The following is a 19,091-nucleotide window of genomic DNA, read 5'->3' as shown; positions in this document are numbered from 1 at the left end:
AAATAAATAAATAAATAAATAAATAAATAAGTTAAAAATAAAAAATAAACTAAAAATAAAAGGCAAGATTTTTTACTTTTGATATATTCCAATTTAATTTCTTCTTTTATTCTGTGATTTTTGTTTTTTTAAGAAATCTTTGCCAAACTCAACGTCCCTAAGATTTTCTTCTAGAGAGCTTGTAGTTTTAGATCATATATTTAGGTCCATGCGTTATTTCAAGTTGATTTTTGTATATAGTGTAAGGTAAGGGTCAGATCCATTTTTTTGCATATATGGATATCCAATTGTTCCAGTACTACTTGCTGAAAGATTATCCTTTTCTTCCTTGAATTTTCTTGGCATATTTTGGTTGAAAATCAGTTGGCTATGTATAGGTCTATATGTGAAATTTTTTTCTGTTTGATCTATGTCTGTACTTTTATGTAATAACGCTGTCTTGATTATTATAGCATAATAGTAAGCTTTGAAATCTTCCTCTTTTAAAAAATTGTTTGGTCTACTTTAGGTCCTTTGCATTTCCATATAAATTTTAGAATTAACTTGTCAATTTTTACCCCCCAAAAATGCTGATATTTTATTGTGATTGAGTTCAATCAATAAATCAATTTGGGAATACTGAAGACTTACTATCAAATATTTCTACCCATGAATGTCATTTAGCTTTTCATTTATTTAATTGTTCTATAATTTCTTTAAGCAATGTTATGTAATTTCCAATGTACAGGTCTTGCATGTTCTTAGAAAATTTTCCAGAATCATATTGTCTAGTACTCCAATTACATGTATGTTAGACTGCTGAATATTGTCCTACAGGTTACTTATACTTTGGTCACCTTTTTTCAGTCTTTTTAGTCTTTGTGTTCTCCATGCTCCTTTTTATATTGTTTCTATTGATTTGTCTTCAGGTTCACTATCTTTTCTTCTCAAAAAGCTAATCTTCTGTTAATCCTATCCAGTGTATTTTTCTTTTCCTATTTTGCATTTTTCATCTCAGATTTTAATCAATTGGATCTTTTTGTATATTTTATCACTTTCCCCATTGTGTTCAGGTTTTTATCTACCTTCTTGACATACGAAGCATATTTATAACACAGTTGATTCTTGAACAGCACAGATTTGAACTGCACAGGTCCACTTATACGCAGATTTTTTTTTCAATAAATATGTACTGGGCTTCCCTGGTGGCTCAGTGGTTGAGAGTCCGCCTGCCGATGCAGGGGACATGGGTTCGTGCCCCGGTCCGGGAAGATCCCACATGCCGCGGAACGGCTGGGCCCGTGAGCCATGGCCGCTGAGCCTGCGCGTCCGGAGCCTATGCTCCGCAACGGGAGAGGCCCCAACAGTGAGAGGCCTGCGTACCACAAAAATAAAAATAAAAATAAAAATAAAAATAAATATGTACTGCAGTACTACATGATCAGCAATTGGTTGAATCCACAAATGTGGAACTGCTGATACGGAAGGCCTACTATAAAATTGTATGTGAATTTTTCAACTGCATGGGGGCCGGCACCCCTAACCCCCACACTGTTCAAGGGCCAACTGTAGTTGTTTTGTCATCCTTGCTCTATCATTTCTAGGCTGTCAGTCTGAGATTGATTGAATTTTCTCTTAGTTATAGGTTTTATTTTCCTGGTAATTTTTAATTCAGTGCTGGAAAGTGTTGAGTTTTGGGGTTTTGTTGTGTTTCTTTATTGCTGGACTTTGTTCAGGCATGCAGTTAACTAACTTGCAGCCCTGTTTGATCCTTTTGAAACTTGTGTTTAGCTTGTTTATTGTAAGTCCAGAGACTTACAATAGTCCACAACTAAGGCATCACCTGTATTAGGCCTCTTATAATACTTACGTATTATAATACTCTGCATTCTGATTAGTGGGATTGTGAACTACTTCTGGCCCTCTGTGAACTCTGAGGATTGTTTAGCTACCAAGCAGCCTCATGTAGTTTCACCCCATGCATGTCAAGAGTAGAGGGGACCTTGTTGCTGATATTGCAGCTTTCTTTTAGTATAGCTCCTTCCCCTCTGGTATTCTGCCCCATAGATTATTGCCAACTCACCCTCCCTACTCAATCTCTGTCTCCCCAGCTCAGTAAGACCACTAGGCTCTGTTTTTGTTCTCCCTGCCTGAACTGTAGCCTGGGAACTGCCTAGAAGCAATGAGTTGGTATGCTCCTAGGGCCCACCTCATTTATTTCTTTTCTCTCGGTGTCACAGGTTTGCACTGTCTCTTGTCCAGTGCTGATAACAGCTATTTCTTATATTGTAATAGTTAATCCTCATGAGTGGAAGCGAAAGTCCTCAGCCTGCTGCAGTTTAATGGCTTTTTATAGAAGGGAAGCATACACTCAGACAAGGCCTCAGAGAATTGTGGTTCCCTGGAGAAACTGCCATGATCCATGGTGTCTCCTAGGCATTACCAGTTCAGAAGCACTGTTGGAATACCCAGAGCTAATCTGACCTGAGGATACAGACTCTTCTAAACTCTGCAAACACCAGTTCATAAGCTAGTATGTGAAAATACAGGTATATGGTAGTGAATATTATTTTATAATGACCATCACATTATTCCTCTGTCAGGAAACTTGGGAAACCAAATTAATCACCATATGTTGTTTGAGCATGGGAATCAGTACAGCTAGCAAAATCCCTAGAACATCAAAAGAATGCAATTAATAATTGTTAAATGAATAAAAGAGGGGAGCAAGAACTATTTTTTTTCTTCTTGATTAATCATTCTTATCCCATGTCAGGATACCTTTCTAATATCTACATTAGATGAAACTACCAAATTTGTGTTCTTAGACCTTTGTTTTTCCTCAGCTACCCTTGTTTTTCCCCTATCTGGACACACTGACTTTCTCCAGAAGAGGACCCAATGCCAGTAATAGTTTCAGCTTCTTAAAATGGAGTCACATTCCTGTCCTTCCTGGATCCTGAGATTACCCTCATCTTGGCACGTTAGAGTGTTTCACAAACTCTCTAGTCATTCATTTATATTCATTTGCGTTATTACTTCCAATGGCCTACCTCAAATGTTGCAAGTGAGCAACCCATAAAAATATTCTGTTTGGTTTTCACCAATTTTTGAAATATACGAATAAACTCTGAACATTTTAAAATTGAGATAGTCCACGTGAAAATACATTTTCATAGTTCCTTTTGAAACATTTGAAGAACTGGCCACAGCAGAATCAATGAGAACTGAGAAAAACCTACCACTTTACATGGTGCATACGCTTCCCAATTTGTCCCAAACCCCACCACTCCCTATTGTATGGCTTCTTCCAGGTTTTGTACCGATTTGGCCCATTTAGCATTTGAGTTTGTGACTTCTAACTAAGCTCACTCATTGTGTGAAGATTTTACACGTTAAGCGCTCAGGATGCGATGCACTCCTTTATCTCTAGGTCCTTGAAAAGCACATCATTTAAACTCCTCTGCTCTACCCAGCATGGCTCTCATTCAGATTCAGTGGAAAAGCCAAATGCTTTCCAGACAAGCAAAAGCTAAGAGATTCAGCACTACCACACCAGTTTACAACAAACACTAAAGGAACTTCTCTAGGCAAGAAACACAAGAGCAGAGAACAAAAGAGGAAGGGAAGAAAAAAGACCTATAAAAAAAATTAAGAAAATAGCAATAGCAACATACATATCAATAATTACCTTAAATGTAAATGGATTAAATGCTCCCACCAAAAGATTTAGACTGGCTGAATGGATACAAAAAACAAGACCCATAGATATGCTGTCTATGAGGGACTCACTTCAGATATAGGAACACATACAGACTGAAAGTGAGAGGATGGAGAAAGGTGTTCCACGCAAATGGAAATCAAAAGAAACTGGAGTAGCAATATTCATATCAGACAAAATAGACTTTAAAATAAATTCCTCTGTTCTTCCTCCAAATGAACATTCTCAGAAAGTTATAAAGGACTGAAAAGATGAAATCTGTTAATATTATTAATTTTACTTTTAAAAATTAAAATTAGCATTGGGAAAAAAAAAGATTGAAGGTGTGTATGAAGTAAGTCATTCTGCTTTCCTAGGAAGTAAGAGAATCATCTTGACCAGGTTTCTGAAAATGCTTTGAGTCATCAGACAGCAGGTCATCATTCTGAAATTAAAATCATAGGTACTCACTCATAGGTACTGCTCATTTTATTCCTGGCCAGAGCTCAATTCTTGTTTTTCTCCAAACAAATGGAACATAATCTTTTCTCAAGGAAAGAAGTTAGACTGTAGGATCTTTAAGCTCCTTGTTTTTTCAAAAATAAGAAAAATGCCTTTAAAATTATCTTCTGGGATTAAACATAATTTTCCTCTGGACTACCAGTGCAGACATTTTAAAGTGAAGAATCAAATTAGGCCTCTCAATACCTATTATGTTACCAGAGGGCAAAAATTGGCAGCATTGTATCCCTAGTAGCTTTGGGAATAAGTGTGGACTTTTCCAGGCCTCCCAGAAGAAGAGTATAGATCAGAGAGAAGGATCCAGAGCTAATGTCAGGCTCCCACAGTGAACCTATAACCCTGGGGCACAGCACTTCTGATTTATAACTAGTTTCAGCTCCTGTGGTTGGGAGAGTAGGCTCTCTTTGTCTTCCTTTGTCTCTCTTTTTGGCTTTTCCCATTTCAATAGAAGTTAAAGCTCCCAGATTAGCGTGTGGCCTCGTAGCTAGGAGTCATGTAGTCACCACCTCTGCTCCTACTCTAAATGCCAGTTGTGCCCCGAGTCCTTGTGACAGCCCAAACATCCCTGTGGTGGGTTGCATTTTGTCCCCCCAAAAAGGATATGTTGAGGTTCTGACTCCTGATACCGGTGAAAGTGACCTTATTTGGAAATAGGGTCTTTGAAGATGTAACCAAGTTAAGAGGAGGCCATAATGGATCACCAGTATGACTGGTGTCCTTATAAGAGGAGAAAACAGAGACACAGATACTCACAGGGGAGAATGCCATGTGAAGACAGAGGGAGAGGAGCAGTACCTCTGCAAATCCAGGGATACCAAGGATTGTGGGAAACCACAAGAAGCTAGGGGAGAAGCATGGAACAGACTCTCCCTCAAAGCTTCCAGTAGGGGCTTCCCTGGTGGCACAGTTGTTGAGAGTCCGCCTGCCAATGCAGGGGACACGGGTTCGTGCCCCAGTCCAGGAGGATCCCACATGCCGCGGAGCGGCTAGGCCCGTGAGCCATGGCCGCTGAGCCTGTGCTCCATAACGGGAGAGGCCACAAGAGTGAGAGGGCCGCGTACCGCAAAAAAAAAAAAAAAAAAAAAAAAAGCTTCCAGTAGGAACCAACTCTGCTAATACCTTGATTTTGGACTTGGAAGCTCCAGAACTGTGAAAAAATAAATTGCTGCTGTTTGAAGCCAAAAAAGAGGCAAATCAGGTTCAAATCTCAGTTCTGTTTTTTACTAGCCTTGTGAGTTCTCTGTACCTCAGATTTTTCATCCATAGAATAATGAAAATAATACCAAACTTTACAAGCTTTTTAGAGAATAAAGATTAGTACCTAAGATATAATAAATACTTACTATACAGTAACTAAATAAATGGTACAGTATTTCGACGCTGCCCTGGAACCTGAGATATGCAGCTGAAAGAGGAGATTTCCCTGCATAGGTCTCTATAAATGCCTTAGGAAGATGATGAAAGATAGTTATTCAATGGGTTTTTTTCTAACTATTTGCAGAATGTTAATCTGGCTATGCTTTCCAGAAAAAACCCTGTATCAGTTAGGATGAGTAAAGTTAGCTGCTGTAACATACAAACTGCAAAACCTTGATGCTCAGTAGAACCCACAAACTTAAAACCCAATCAGGTGTTCCTGGTTGTCAGATAGCCTTCTACGTGGTCATCCAAGTACTCAAATTCCTTCCATCTCATGGCTCCATCCTCTTCTAGATCCTCAGAGTTCTCTCCATTCATCTAGCAAAAGGAGAAAAGAAGCATAGGGAGGATACACCTACTTCTTAATTCCTCAGCCCAAAAGTGATGCACATCACTTCTACTTACTTTTCATTAGCCAAAATTTGGCTCATGGCCACATATAACTGCAGTAAACCTGGAAGATATAATCGCACTATGCTTAGAAAGATGATAAATGGTTTCAGTACATGCATAGGGGTCAGCCACAAATTGATTTGAAATTAACCATAATTATTCTACTTAAGAAAATGATAATAGAGTGTGGCCTGCAGAACACTCTATGTCATGTCTTCCTTTTGTGTCCCTTATGGGCTGCATGTGACAAACTTCTCAATTGTGTGTGATTTGGAGCCAAGAGTGTCCTGCTATTTGAGCACTAACCTACCTGAACACTAATCCCGACCCTGTCTGCACTGACAGAAGTCTCAGAATTTCCTAATGTGTCAACTCCTGTTGTGAGAGGATTGTTGTTTGGGATTGGCATTAATATCTCAGGTGAACTTGTTTGTGGGTAGATCAGGTAGAAGTACAGGGTGGGGAGTTGGGCACAAGCAGGGTCCTTAGGATCCTGGGCTGGTAACAGCGCTTTATTTTATGGGTGATGTGACTTTATTGACCAGCCCCCACTCGGAGACTTGGTTAGATTGGGGTTTAGAAAAATCATTAGCAGCATGGAAAGATAGATTGGAATCTAAGAAGTTCAAAATGCTAGCAGTAAGTAGCTGAGAACAAGGAAATTTGGGGGCCAAATTCTTGTGGAAATAATTGCATATATTAGAAAATGTTGACAAAACACTTCAGAATGTTCAGTCTTTTGAGAATCAATATATAAAAGAAATATACTTTTTTAAATTTTTTTTAAAGATTTTTTTGATGTGGACCAATTTTAAAGTCTTTATTGAATTTGTCAAAACGTTGCTTCTGTTTTATGTTTTGGTTTTTTGGCCCCGAGGCATGTGGGATCTCAGCTCCCCGACCAGGGATTGAACCCACACCCCCTGCATCGGAAAGGCGAAGTCTTAACCACTGGACCACCAGGGAAGTTCCAAAAGAAATATACTTTTAATCAAACTTAATCATAGTACTGGGCAGTATAAAAGAAAGATATAATATAAAGATATATATATAGAGATGGATAGATATACATATAGCATAAGCCAGCTTCAAAGGAGACAAAGAGGAAAGTGTGAGCTCATGACATAAGGCAGCATATAACTTACCACACCCAAAGCACATGGGCTCCCAGAGCGGTGTATTTAGACAAAGGACTTAAATCATGGAGTTACAAGGGTGGGGGATTGGAGCTTTGCCTTGAGAAGAGATCACCTATATTAGTTTGATTACATCCTAGTTCATACATAGAGATAGAAGCAGATTCCTCCTCAGATGAATGGGGATTTTCACACACAGACACAAGAAAATGGCAGCTGCACAAACAATTCATTTCTTCTTCTCATCTTCCCAAGTTCTAGAATGGAAGAGAGGAGAGGATTATTGGCCAAAGAAGGGAATTACTGCTTCAAGTTTCTTTCTCCTTGATGCAGGGTTCAGCACATGCTGGGGAGAAGGAAGCTTATGGAATAATTCTTACAACCACTGGCTTATCTTGGAAATCAGTTCCTACAGACGAGAACCACAGATGGGTCGGTGGGGCTTGTTGGGAGCAGCAACAGCCTTTAAGACAGACTAGATGTATATCCTGTGGCCTTAGGCCATCCCAGAATGACCCCCGAGCAAGCCTTTCTGAGGCCAAGGGGTCCAAAGCTTTTCTTCTTACGGAGAAAAGCCACACATTCAAGGCTTGGCTGCCTTGTCTCTTCAAGGTTAGGAGGGACTCTGGAGACCAAAGAGAGAAAATCAATAAAGTGGCATTTGTTTGAAGGGTCAGAGGACCTAGTCAAGGAGATGTTTCAGGGACCCCATGCAAGGACAAGATAATTTGGTGAGGCAGAGGGCAAATGTGCAGAAAGAAGTTAACACAGCAGGCCTGCCTTAGAGAGTCCTACTTTACAGGGCTGGCCTGTGGCTGGCGTCTGGGAACTTAAATTTCAGGAGAGTTTCTACCACCCTAACTGCTAAGAGTAACTTGTTTCACATTTTAAACGGTTTGCTCAAACATTATGGTTTGTGCTGAATACCTACCTGATTTTTTGTGAGGCTTGGGAATTTTGGAACGTGCTAGGCAAAGGATGCCTGTATGACCAGCCCCTGATAAAAACCCTGGGCACTGAGTTTCTAATGAACTTCCCTGTTAAGACAACATTTCATGTGTTGTCACAACTCATTACTGGGGAATTAAGTACATGCTGTGTGACTCCACTGGGAGAGGACTCTTGGAAGCTTGCACCTGGTTTCCACCAGACTTCAGCCCATGTGCCTTTTCCCTCTGCTGATTTTGCTTTATATCCTTTCACTGTAGTAAATCTTAGCCGTATGTACCACTATATGCTGAGTCCTATGAGTCCTCCTAGTGAATCATCAAGACTGGAGGTGGTCTTAGGAACCCCTGACACAATAAGACTCCTGGCAAGGATTCCAGTGGAAAATAGCTGCTCAGCTTTTGGCACTTTTCTTTTTTCATTTTTAATTAGAGTATAGTTGATTTACAATGTTGTGTTAGTTTCAGGTGTACAGCAAAGTGAATCAGTTATATGTACACATATATCTATTCTTTTTTAGATTCTTTTCCCATATAGGTCATTACATAGTATTGAGTAAAGTTCCCTGTGCTATACAGTAGGTCCTTATTAGTTATCTGTTTTATATATAGTAGTGTGTATATGTCAATCCCAATCTCCCAATTTATCCCTCCCCCCTTTCCCCCTGGTAACCATAAGTTTGTTTTCTACAGCTGTGACTCTGTTTCAATTTTGTAAATCAGTTCATTTGTACATTTTTTTTAGATTCCACATATAAGTGATATCATATGAGATTTGTCTTTTCTCTGTCTGACTTACTTCACTCAGTATGACAATCTCTAGGTCCATTCATGTTGCTGCAGATGGCATTATTTCATTCTTTTTTATGGCTAATATTCCATTGTATATATGTACCACACATCTTCTTTATCTACTTCTCTGTCAATGGACATTTAGATTGCTTCCATGCCTTGGCTGTTGTAAGTAGTTTGGCACTTTTATTAACCTCCAAAGACATATGTTTATTTCCATTTCCCACTTCTAGAATTAAGCACTTGATTAGTTTAGGCGTGACTTTCTTAACAACTATACTCTGAATTTTTCAGATTTTAGAGAGGCACTGTGGTACATATATCATATATTCTATAATACCCCATGAGGTCTGGGAAGGACCCCATATTCAAATACATTAATATGGCTGCTTTCAACATATGTATACTCTCATTAAGAGGGATACATGAAGACTTTGAGTAGCCTCACCTCAGTCCAAGTCACAGCTTGCCACAAGATGAATTTGTGCCAAACTTAGGGGAAGAAACTTACAATTTTTAGAGCATTTTGAATTTTGCCATTGCAGATAGGGATTATATTGCCATCCCTCGTTTGCTTAGCAGGAAATTGAGAATTAGAAAAGTTAATTCGTTTGCCAGTGGTAGCACAGCTTGTATCTGAACTGGATTTCAAATCTAGGAATGTCTAGGTCACAAGCCAGAGAGCTCTTAACCATTACCCTATACTGTCTTTCCAGTTACTTATTTTTAAATATGTCTTCTGTGTCCGAATACCACTAATAAGCAGGTAGTGTGAGAGCAAGGGGGAGTAGAAAAGAAGGAAGTAGTTATCTCTCGTTGGAATGGACATTTGGATGTTTACCTTACCCCATGAAACTGAGTCCAAATATATTACATATTTTTCCCTTTTGAAGTCTGACTACACAGCAAGGCCCAAGAGAGATGGTCAACAATTACCTCTCCTAGGGTATCTCTGTGATATCCTTAGTTGCAGTCATCCTCTGAGTGAGTAACTGAGTGTATGTGTTCCCTCATTGGGCTTGTGACTTCCAAGGCAGCAGGAATGTGTCTTGATTATTTTTTGATCTCTCTATCATTGTATAATGCTCAACAATTCATTTGTGTTGATATTTTTATATTGAATTGAGTAGAAAGTTACTTTGGCTAAATGAAGATCACTTCCAGCTTTACCTGAGGCCAACAGGTTGGGAAAGGTTCTTAACAGAATTTACACACTTTTGCCTTCAATGTGACAATAAAGAGATGGTTTGGAGAAAAGAGAAGCAACAGGACAGCTTCCTCCAACAAAATAGCTTCCTTCAGTAAAATAGGAAGATACAGTCTACACAGATATTTATCCTGAGAAGAATTTGGGAGACAAGAAATCACTGGCAATGAAATACATGTGAACTGCTAAGCTTTGCTTTTCCTTTTCTGCCCCTCACTTTTCAAATGATGTTGGTAACCTAGTTTTCTATATTCTTACATCTCAGGAGCTTCATCATTCTAGTAAGTCTGCTCTGCTGTGACTTGCAAATCAGCTTAATTTAAATCTCTGAGTTTTCATTGTGTTTGACACAGACTTAGTAAATCTCAGAAAATGATCCTTGTTAAAATTTATCTAGAAATTCTGATATTCAAGAATGCTTACACAAAGTGTCATTCTTTTACAATGGCTTCATTATCCATTGGCACAGTTAAAAGCATTGTTTTATTTGAAAATGTCTGCCTTTCTCTGCTTGTTCCAGCGACAGTTTTCCTGGAGTTTTGGAAAAGACGGAGAGCAGTAATTGCTTATGACTGGGATTTGATAGACTGGGAAGAAGAGGAGGTTTGTATCATTTACCTCAATTTTTTTTTTTTAAAAAAAGCTGATAACCAAGAAATACACAGTCCCTCTTGAGTCATCGCTCTCTGGCCTGTGATGGAAGTCAGGTTGATTCATAAATCATTTTTTATACCTGTCTTTACAGGAAATTTCAAGAGGAATTTAAAAAAAACACATTTTGATTTCTTAGTGGAGTAAAGTTCCATGATTAAGTAAAGCATTTCACTTGTAGGTAGAGGCATCAGAAGAATTGGTAGTAAGATTTGTTTAGTTTCCTTAAATATTATCCATTCTCTTTATCAGAAGGAGAATATTAGTTTCACAATTGTAGGCACATGGAAGCAGACCTCCTAAGTACTCCAAGGAAATGGTTCTGTGAACTCTACAGGACCCTGGACAGTGACCAGATGTGCACAGGCTGAGTAGTGCTCCCGTGAGTGATAAATACTGAGGGGAAACCACTCCTCAAACAGCCTCTTTGGTGGATGTGGCTAAAAGCAGGACCAGCTCTAGATAAAACCGTCCAGGAGAGGTAAATTCAGTCCCATAGACTTCACTTTCTCAGCATGTCACTCTCCCTTTATCGCCTTCTAGGCCAATACACCATGCCCTTTACTAACCTGTGTCTGGTCTTTATCCTCTCTCTCCTTGCCCCATTCCTGTCAGAAGTCTTGAGGACCCATGGGTGGGTTTGGTCACCATGTGCCCAGCCTGAGCTCCCCTTCCCTTCCTCTCATCCATTATCTCCTACCTCTCCTGAGTACCATTTCCTCAGAGCCTTGCTGGGCCAGTAAATCAAAAACACTAGTCATATATGATATGATAATGGGTATCAATGGGTGTTTTCCTTCCAAGAGACACAGATATATATTTTTATAAATTAAAAGGAATCTTCTGTAATTGAGAAGATTTAAAATTTTAAATTTTAAATTTAAAATTCTCAGATAACTGAGAATTTTAGCCCTGGGATAGGCTTGGTGGGGGGAGATAATTTTGAGGGGAGTGTTTTTTCCTTCAAATCATGCCTCGTGGATGGCTGCCTTTTCTCCTCACACCCATGAACACATTTGGGTAGTTTTTAAATCTAGAAATGATACTGGGATTCTCAGCAATCCCTGTTCTTGTGATGAGGCCTCTCTCATGCTTTTATAAGCATGCATTCTCTAGAAAATGGTTTTCTGAGTTGGAAGAGACTGCCCAGGTGACTTCTGGGGGCTACCAGCCACAGCCAGGCTACATTCAAGACTTCCTCCTGGGTGGAGCTGTTCTGGTTTTTGTTACATGTGTTTATGGGAGTGGCTTTCAAGTGGGATGGAAAATGCTCTTTCCTGGGAAGCCGAGTCACCACTAAGCAGCTGTGTCATCTAAGACAAATTACTTCCTCTTCGGACTTTTTTCATTTCTAAAGAAAAATGTTTCTAAATTTTCCCCTTTCAGCTATAAAGTGGGGCATTAAATAACTTTGACTAAACCAGTCTAAAGTCACTGTTGGCCCTTGTGGTGGGCCCGCAATATGAGTACCCTTAGGGTAAACATATCCCTTCAGAAGTCTAGAGCTTCTGAACTCCCAGCCCTGTTAAAAAGCGTGGAGTGCAGAACCCTGCTTTCACTCAGCACACCTGTGGACCGGAATCATATCAGGGGCCATGTGCAATTCTATTTCTGTTTGGGATTCATTGTAGAAATGCCTCTTACTTCTAGCCTGTGGTCCTCAGCTTGCTGTACAGAAGAGCCCAGACATGCTGCATGCCTTCTTCACGGGTAACCCAGGATGTTACTTTGCTAGAGCTGCCGTAACAAAATGCCGCTGACTGGGTGGCTTAAGCAAAAGCAGTTGACTGTCTCACAGTTTGGAGGCTAGTCTGAGATCAAGGTATTGGCAGGGCTGGTTTCTTCTGAGGGCCGTGAGGGAAGGATCGGTTCCCAGTCTCTCTCCTTGGGTTGTAGATAGCCATCTACTCCCTGTATCTTCACATTGTCTTCTCTCTGTGCATGTCTCTGTCTAAATTTCCTCTTCCTATAAGGAAACTAGTCATGTTGGATTAAGGTCCACCCTAATGACCTCATTTTAACTTAATTACATCTGTAGAGACCCTGCCTCCAAATATAGACACATTCTGAGATACTGAGGGTTAGGACTTCAACTTATGAATCGGTGGGTGGGGTGGGAACACAATTCAGCATGCAATACCCAGGATGACAGGTCTGGCTCCATGACTGGCCTAATTTTCTGGATGATTAACTCAGTGACCCTTGATGACACTTATAGCCTAATGAATTGAGTTTCCCAAAGAAGCAGAATATTCTAGATCTGTTTATATCCTAAAGTGTAACTACCTAAAATAAAGGAGGCAGAGGCTGTTTATAACTGTATCTCCCCCTGACCTTCCCCATTACCTGCCACTGTGTAAAGTCAGCATTGGGCTTATCCTGTGGCAGGAGACAGGCTGCCCTTCCTCCTACACAGGGAGGCCACTACCAGACTGTGCCCATCCTCCATAATCTCTCTTCTGTCAGCTCCTTCTTTGCTTTCTGTCAGTACCTTCATCTAAGTCTTGAGTGTTTCTCCCTGGACTAACTCAATCTCCACTGCACCAGAGTTTCTGCTTATTTTCCCTCCTCTTCCAAGACACTCATGTAGAACAAGTTGTTAATTAACCAGAATGACTTCAAAATACCCTTTTGCTGATTATCTTTTCCTAATCCCATAATTGCTTTTTAGTCAGAAGCTTTTCACATTGGATGGGGCTCAACTCAATGAAATAAAATCTCAGCTTGATTTAGAATTAGAGGAACCTTGATTTTAGCTGGATTTGAAAGGTATTTACCTTGTTTTCAATACCAATTAAGAGTACATTTCGGGGCCTCCCTGGTGGCGCAAGTGGTTGAGAGTCCGCCTGCCGATGCAGGGGATACGGGTTCGTGCCCCGGTCTGGGAGGATCCCATATGCCGCGGAGCGGCTGGGCCCGTGAGCCATGGCCGCTGAGCCTGCGCGTCCGGAGCCTGCGCGTCCGGAGCCTGTGCTCCGCAACGGGGGAGGCCACAACAGTGAGAGGCCCGCATACCGCAAAAAAAAAAAAAAAAGAGTACATTTCAAGTTCCTCCCATCAAAAAACTTGCACAAGCCTCTTAGATACCCTCATCCACCAGAGGGCAGACAGCAGAAACAAGAAGAACTACAATCCTGCAGCCTGTGGAACAAAAACCACATTCACAGAAAGACAGACAAGATGAAAAGGCAGAGGGCTATGTATCAGATGAAGGAACAAGATAAAACCCAGAAAAACAACTAAATGAAGTGGAGATAGGCAGCCCTCCAGAAAAAGAATTCAGTTAATGACAGTGAAGATGATCCAGGACCTTAGAAAAAGAATGGAGGCAAAGATTGAGAAGATGCAAGAAATGTTTAAAAAAGACCTAGAAGAATTAAAGAACAAACAGAGATGAACAATACAATAACTGAAATGAAAAATACACAAGAAGGAATCAATAGCAGAATAACAGAGGCAGAAGAATGGATAAGTGACCTGGAACAGAATGGTGGAATTCACTGCCACAGAACAGAATAAAGAAAAAAGAATGAAAAGGAATGAGACAGCCTAAGAGACCTCTGTGACAACATTAAACACAACAACATTTGCATTATAGGAGTCCCAGAAGGAGAAGAGAGAGAGAAAGGACCCTAGAAAATGTTTGAAGAGATTATAGTCGAAATCTTCCCTAACATAGGAAAGGAAATAGCCACCCAAGTCCAGGAAGCGCACAGAGTCCCAGGCAGGATAAACCCAAGGAGAAACATGCTGAGACACATAGTAATCAAATTGACAAAAATTAAAGACAAAGAAAAATTATTGAAAGCAGCAAGGGAAAAATGACAAATAACATACAAGGGAACTCCCATAAGGTTAACATCTGATTTCTCAGCAGAAACTCTACAAGCCAGAAGGGAGTGGCATGATATATTTAAAGTGATGAAAGGGAAGAACCTACAACCAAGATTACTCTAACGAGCAAGGTTCTCGTTCAGATTTGATGGAGAAATCAAAAGCTTTACAGACAAGCAAAAGCTACGAGATTCAGCACCACCAAACTAGCTCTACAACAAATGCTAGAGGAACTTCTCTAAGTGGGAAACACAAGAGAAGAAAAGGACCTACAAAAACAAACCCATAACAATTTTAAAAATGGTAACAGGGACAGACATATCGATAATTACCTTAAACGTGAATGGATTAAGTGCTCCCACTAAAAGACACAGGCTCGCTGAATGGATACAAAAACAGGACCCATATATATGCTGTCTACAAGAGACCCACTCTTCAGACCTAGGGACACATACAGACTGAAAGTGAGGGGATGGAAAAAGATATTCCATGCAAACGGAAATCAAAAGAAAGCTGGAGTAGCAATTCTCATATCAGACAAAATGACTTTAAAATAAAGGCTATTACAAAATACAAAGAAGGACACTACATGATGATCAAGGGATCAATCCAAGAAGAAGATATAACAATTACAAATATATATGCACCCAACATAGGAGCACCTCAATACATAAGGTAATACATAAGGCAACTGCTAACAGCTCTAAAAGAGGAAATTGACAGTAACACAATAATAGGGGGACTTTAACACCTCACTTAAACCAGTGGACAGATCATCCAAACAGAAAATAAGGAAACGCAAGCTTTAAATGACACAATAGACCAGATAGATTTAATTGATATTTATAGGACATTCCATCCAAAAACAGCAGATTACATTTTCTTCTCAAGGGCACACGGAACATTCTCCAGGATAGATCACATCTTGGGTCACAAATGAAGCCTCAGTAAATTTAAGAAAATTGAAATCATATCAAGCATCTTTTTTGACCACAATGCTATGAGATTAGAAATCAGCTACAGGGGAAAAAAATGTAAACAACACAAACACATGGAGGATAAATAATACGTTACTAAATAACCAAGAGATCACTGAAGAATCAAAGATGAAATAAAAAAATACCTAGAGACAAATTACAATGAAAACACGATGATCCAAAACCTATGGGATGCAGCAAAAGCAGTTCTAAGAGGGAAGTTTATAGCAATAGAAGCCTACCTCAAGAAACAAGAAAAATCTCAAACAATCTAACCTTACACCTAAAGGAACTAGAGAAAGAAGAACAAACAAAACCCAAAGTTAGTAGAAGAAAAGAAATCATAAAGATCAGAGCAGAAATAAATGAAATAGAAACGAAGAAAACAATAGCAAAGATCAATAAAACTAAAAGCTGGTTCTTTGAGAGGATAAACAAAATTGATAAACCATTAGCTAGACTCATCAAGAAAAAGAGGAAGAGGACTCAAATCAATAAAATTAGAAATGAAAAAGGAGAAGTCACAACAGACACCACAGAAATACAAAGCATCCTAAGAGACTACTACAAGCAACTCTATGTCAATAAAATGGACAACCTGGAAGAAATAGACAAATTCTTAGAAAGGTATAAGCTTCCAAGACTGAACCAGGAAGAAACAGAAAATATGAACAGACCAATCACAACTAATGAAATTGAAACTGATTAAAAATCTTCCAACAAACAAAAGTCCAGGACCAGATGGCTTCACAGGTGAATTCTATCAAACATTTAGAGAAGAGCTAACACCCATCCTTCTCAAACTCTTCCAAAAAATTGCAGAGGAAGGAACACTCCCAAACTCATTCTATGAGGCCACCATCACCCTGATACCAAAACCAAAGGTACTACAAATAAAGAAAATTACAGACCAATATCACTGATGAATATGGATGCCAAAATCCTCAACAACAACCAGAAGAATACGTTTCAAACCTATGGTTAAGGGTGAATGACATCTATAGGAGCTTATTAAAAAATAGATGCACCATGTTTTTAACTGCCTAAATCAAAAAATTTAAAAATAGTAGAAAACTAAGAATTATAACTCACAAAGCGAATTCTGAACATTTTGCTGTTCAGAAGCTTTCTTTGTCCTGGTGTCCACATCACTCCCTGGTAGTAAAAGTAAAAGCTTATTAGTTGTTTCAAACCACTAGGGACAGGACAAATTGGTCCCTTTTCTCATTCTCAGTTTCTTTCTTCAAGTATAGTTTAAAAAGATAATAGAGACACTTAACTATTAGTCTAAATTACATAGCCTTGATGATAAAAAGTCGAGATCATCATTCTGCAGATTCTCTTTAAGTGGCCGGTTTCCAAGCCCATGTCATTGACTGTGGCATTTGTTGACTCAGTTTTTCTGTGGCATAAAATGATTTTTTTCTTATTGTCTGAATAGTCCTTCAGTACATAAAAATGTGTCTGCTTGTTCTTTAGGAAGAAATACGGCCCCAGTTTGAAGCCAAGTATTCCAAGAAAGAGCGGATGAATCCCATTTCGGGAAAACCAGAACCATATCAAGCATTTGCAGATAAATGCAGCCGACTTATTGTTTCTGCATCTGGAATATTCTTCATGGTCTGAAACTTTTTTACAAAACTCTTTCTTTCATAAAGTACCAACCTGTAGCATGGTAACAACAATAATCATATCAAGTGTTTGGATATATGTTTGCACGTTCTGTTATTTAGTCCTCACAACCATTCTACGTGGTGGTCAGGGATGGCATTGCTGTCCGCATTTTACAGGTGGAGCAACTGAGACTCCAGAAGGGTAAAGGGCTTGCCCAGATTAGCCAAGAAATAGACAAGAGCTCAGATCCTCTAATATGCTGTTCTTTGCATTTGTCTATGTCATAATGAAAGGAACTAAAACTATGAGATAGTATTAATACCTACAGCAGTGTTTTCCAAACTTTTTTTTACAATGCCCATACAGTAAGAAATACAAACGTTGTCATAACCTAGTATATACTACGCAAATAGATGTATAAAACCGAATATGGTAATTGAAACAATGTTCATCTTTACAGTATGCAAGGAACTCTGTTACCCCAGTGTTACCCCATAGCTTAACGGTTTATCAGCTCTGAAGTTCTGTGGCTTTTCTGTTTGGATAACAAAGAACGTACAAACAGACAAGAGAAAGCATCAACCACATGAAAAGTGTGCATTTTGTTGTGGTGTCTTGAGTCAGGACCACTGCCGCTTTATCTCGTTTCCTCATCCGAGGATTTTCCAGATGGCGGGAGCCCCTTCCTCCAACTTTCCCTCACAGTGCTCACTGGGTGTCCTCTGTCTTCCTGCCAGATCTGCGTGGTGATTGCCGCCGTGTTTGGGATCGTCATTTACAGGGTGGTGACCGTCAGCACTTTCGCTGCCTTTAAGTGGGCGTTAATCCGGAATAATTCTCAGGTTGCAACCACAGGGACTGCCGTGTGCATCAATTTCTGCATCATCATGCTGCTGAACGTGGTAAGTGAGCTGCAAGGTAGCTAGTCAAATGGATAAAATGTGTGTGCTACAGGTGAGTTTTCTTCTGTTTCTAAAGGGACCTGGCCTTAGAGAGGCTGGTCAATTATGTGGCACTTATGGCCTGGCTGCAAAGTGCCTGGCATAAGGTGAACTCATCTGGGGATACCGAAGGCTTGAGTCAAGTCTGGCCTCCAGGATTTTCTACATTGTAAGACTGGGCAAGGCACCTGCCCTCTCTGAACCTCAGTTCCCTTATTTATCCAGTAAGATAACACTGTATACGTCTTGGGGAAATTTAGAGAAAAAATATATTTTAAAGGCCCAGCTCAGACTCTGTGACATAGCTCAGTAGTGTTGGTTCCTGTTTCCTTTTGCTTCTGAATGATGGGAAATTAGTATCCAAAGCATTTCTTGCGATAACCCAGCAAGGAATATTTCAGGGTGGTACTTGTAGCTTGTGTTGATTTCAGGTTTTTTTCAAATGTATATTTCAGCCCAGCTGTCTCCTTTGAACCCCAAACATCCTCACCTAACACACAACCCCCAACTCCCCATCTTCCCTCCAGAATGAGCTCCTCCTGCAGCCCCATTGTAGTCACCCAGGCTGAAACTTCTCTGCTTCTCTCAGCATCGAAATGTAACCAGAATTTGATCACTTTTCACACATCCCCAGTCCCCACCTTGGTCCAGGTCCCCAGCATATCCCACCTGGATTATTGCAGTGCTTTCCGAGCTGGTCTCCCAGCTTCCACGTCTGCTTCCCTCAATCCAGGCTTATCATAGCAGCTAGAGCAAGCAAGCTTCATCCATGTAAGTCAGCCTCTGTTCACTGTATCCAGTGGCTTCCCTCTCGCTCAGAATAAAAGTTCTGTCTTCACATGGAGACCCAGGGTCTCCCTCATCTGGCCCCAGTGAGGTCTCTGACTTTGTCTCCTCCCTCCTCACCTTGACTTTCCTGCTTCTCACTGGCCTTCCCTTCTTTCTTCAATGTGCCAGGTAAGCTCTCACCCTAGGACTT

General features: G+C 40.0%; 1 protein-coding gene across 1 annotated transcript in view; it reads left to right on the top strand.

Moving 5' to 3' along the window:
* The window catches only part of ANO4 (anoctamin 4), a 227,783-nt gene that overhangs the window by 140,477 nt on the left and 68,215 nt on the right, over positions 1-19,091 (top strand). The window contains exons 13-15 of the mRNA XM_060112423.1: positions 10,616-10,698; positions 17,037-17,177; positions 17,909-18,073. Coding sequence (XP_059968406.1) covers positions 10,616-10,698; positions 17,037-17,177; positions 17,909-18,073 — 389 coding nt within the window. The remainder of the gene's footprint in view (positions 1-10,615; positions 10,699-17,036; positions 17,178-17,908; positions 18,074-19,091) is intronic.

The sequence above is a fragment of the Mesoplodon densirostris genome, chromosome 11 (genome assembly GCF_025265405.1).
Source record: "Mesoplodon densirostris isolate mMesDen1 chromosome 11, mMesDen1 primary haplotype, whole genome shotgun sequence".
Taxonomy (NCBI): Eukaryota; Metazoa; Chordata; class Mammalia; order Artiodactyla; family Ziphiidae; genus Mesoplodon; species Mesoplodon densirostris.
The sequence above is the reverse complement of the archived record's forward strand: the minus strand, read 5'-3'. Positions and strand labels throughout refer to the sequence as shown.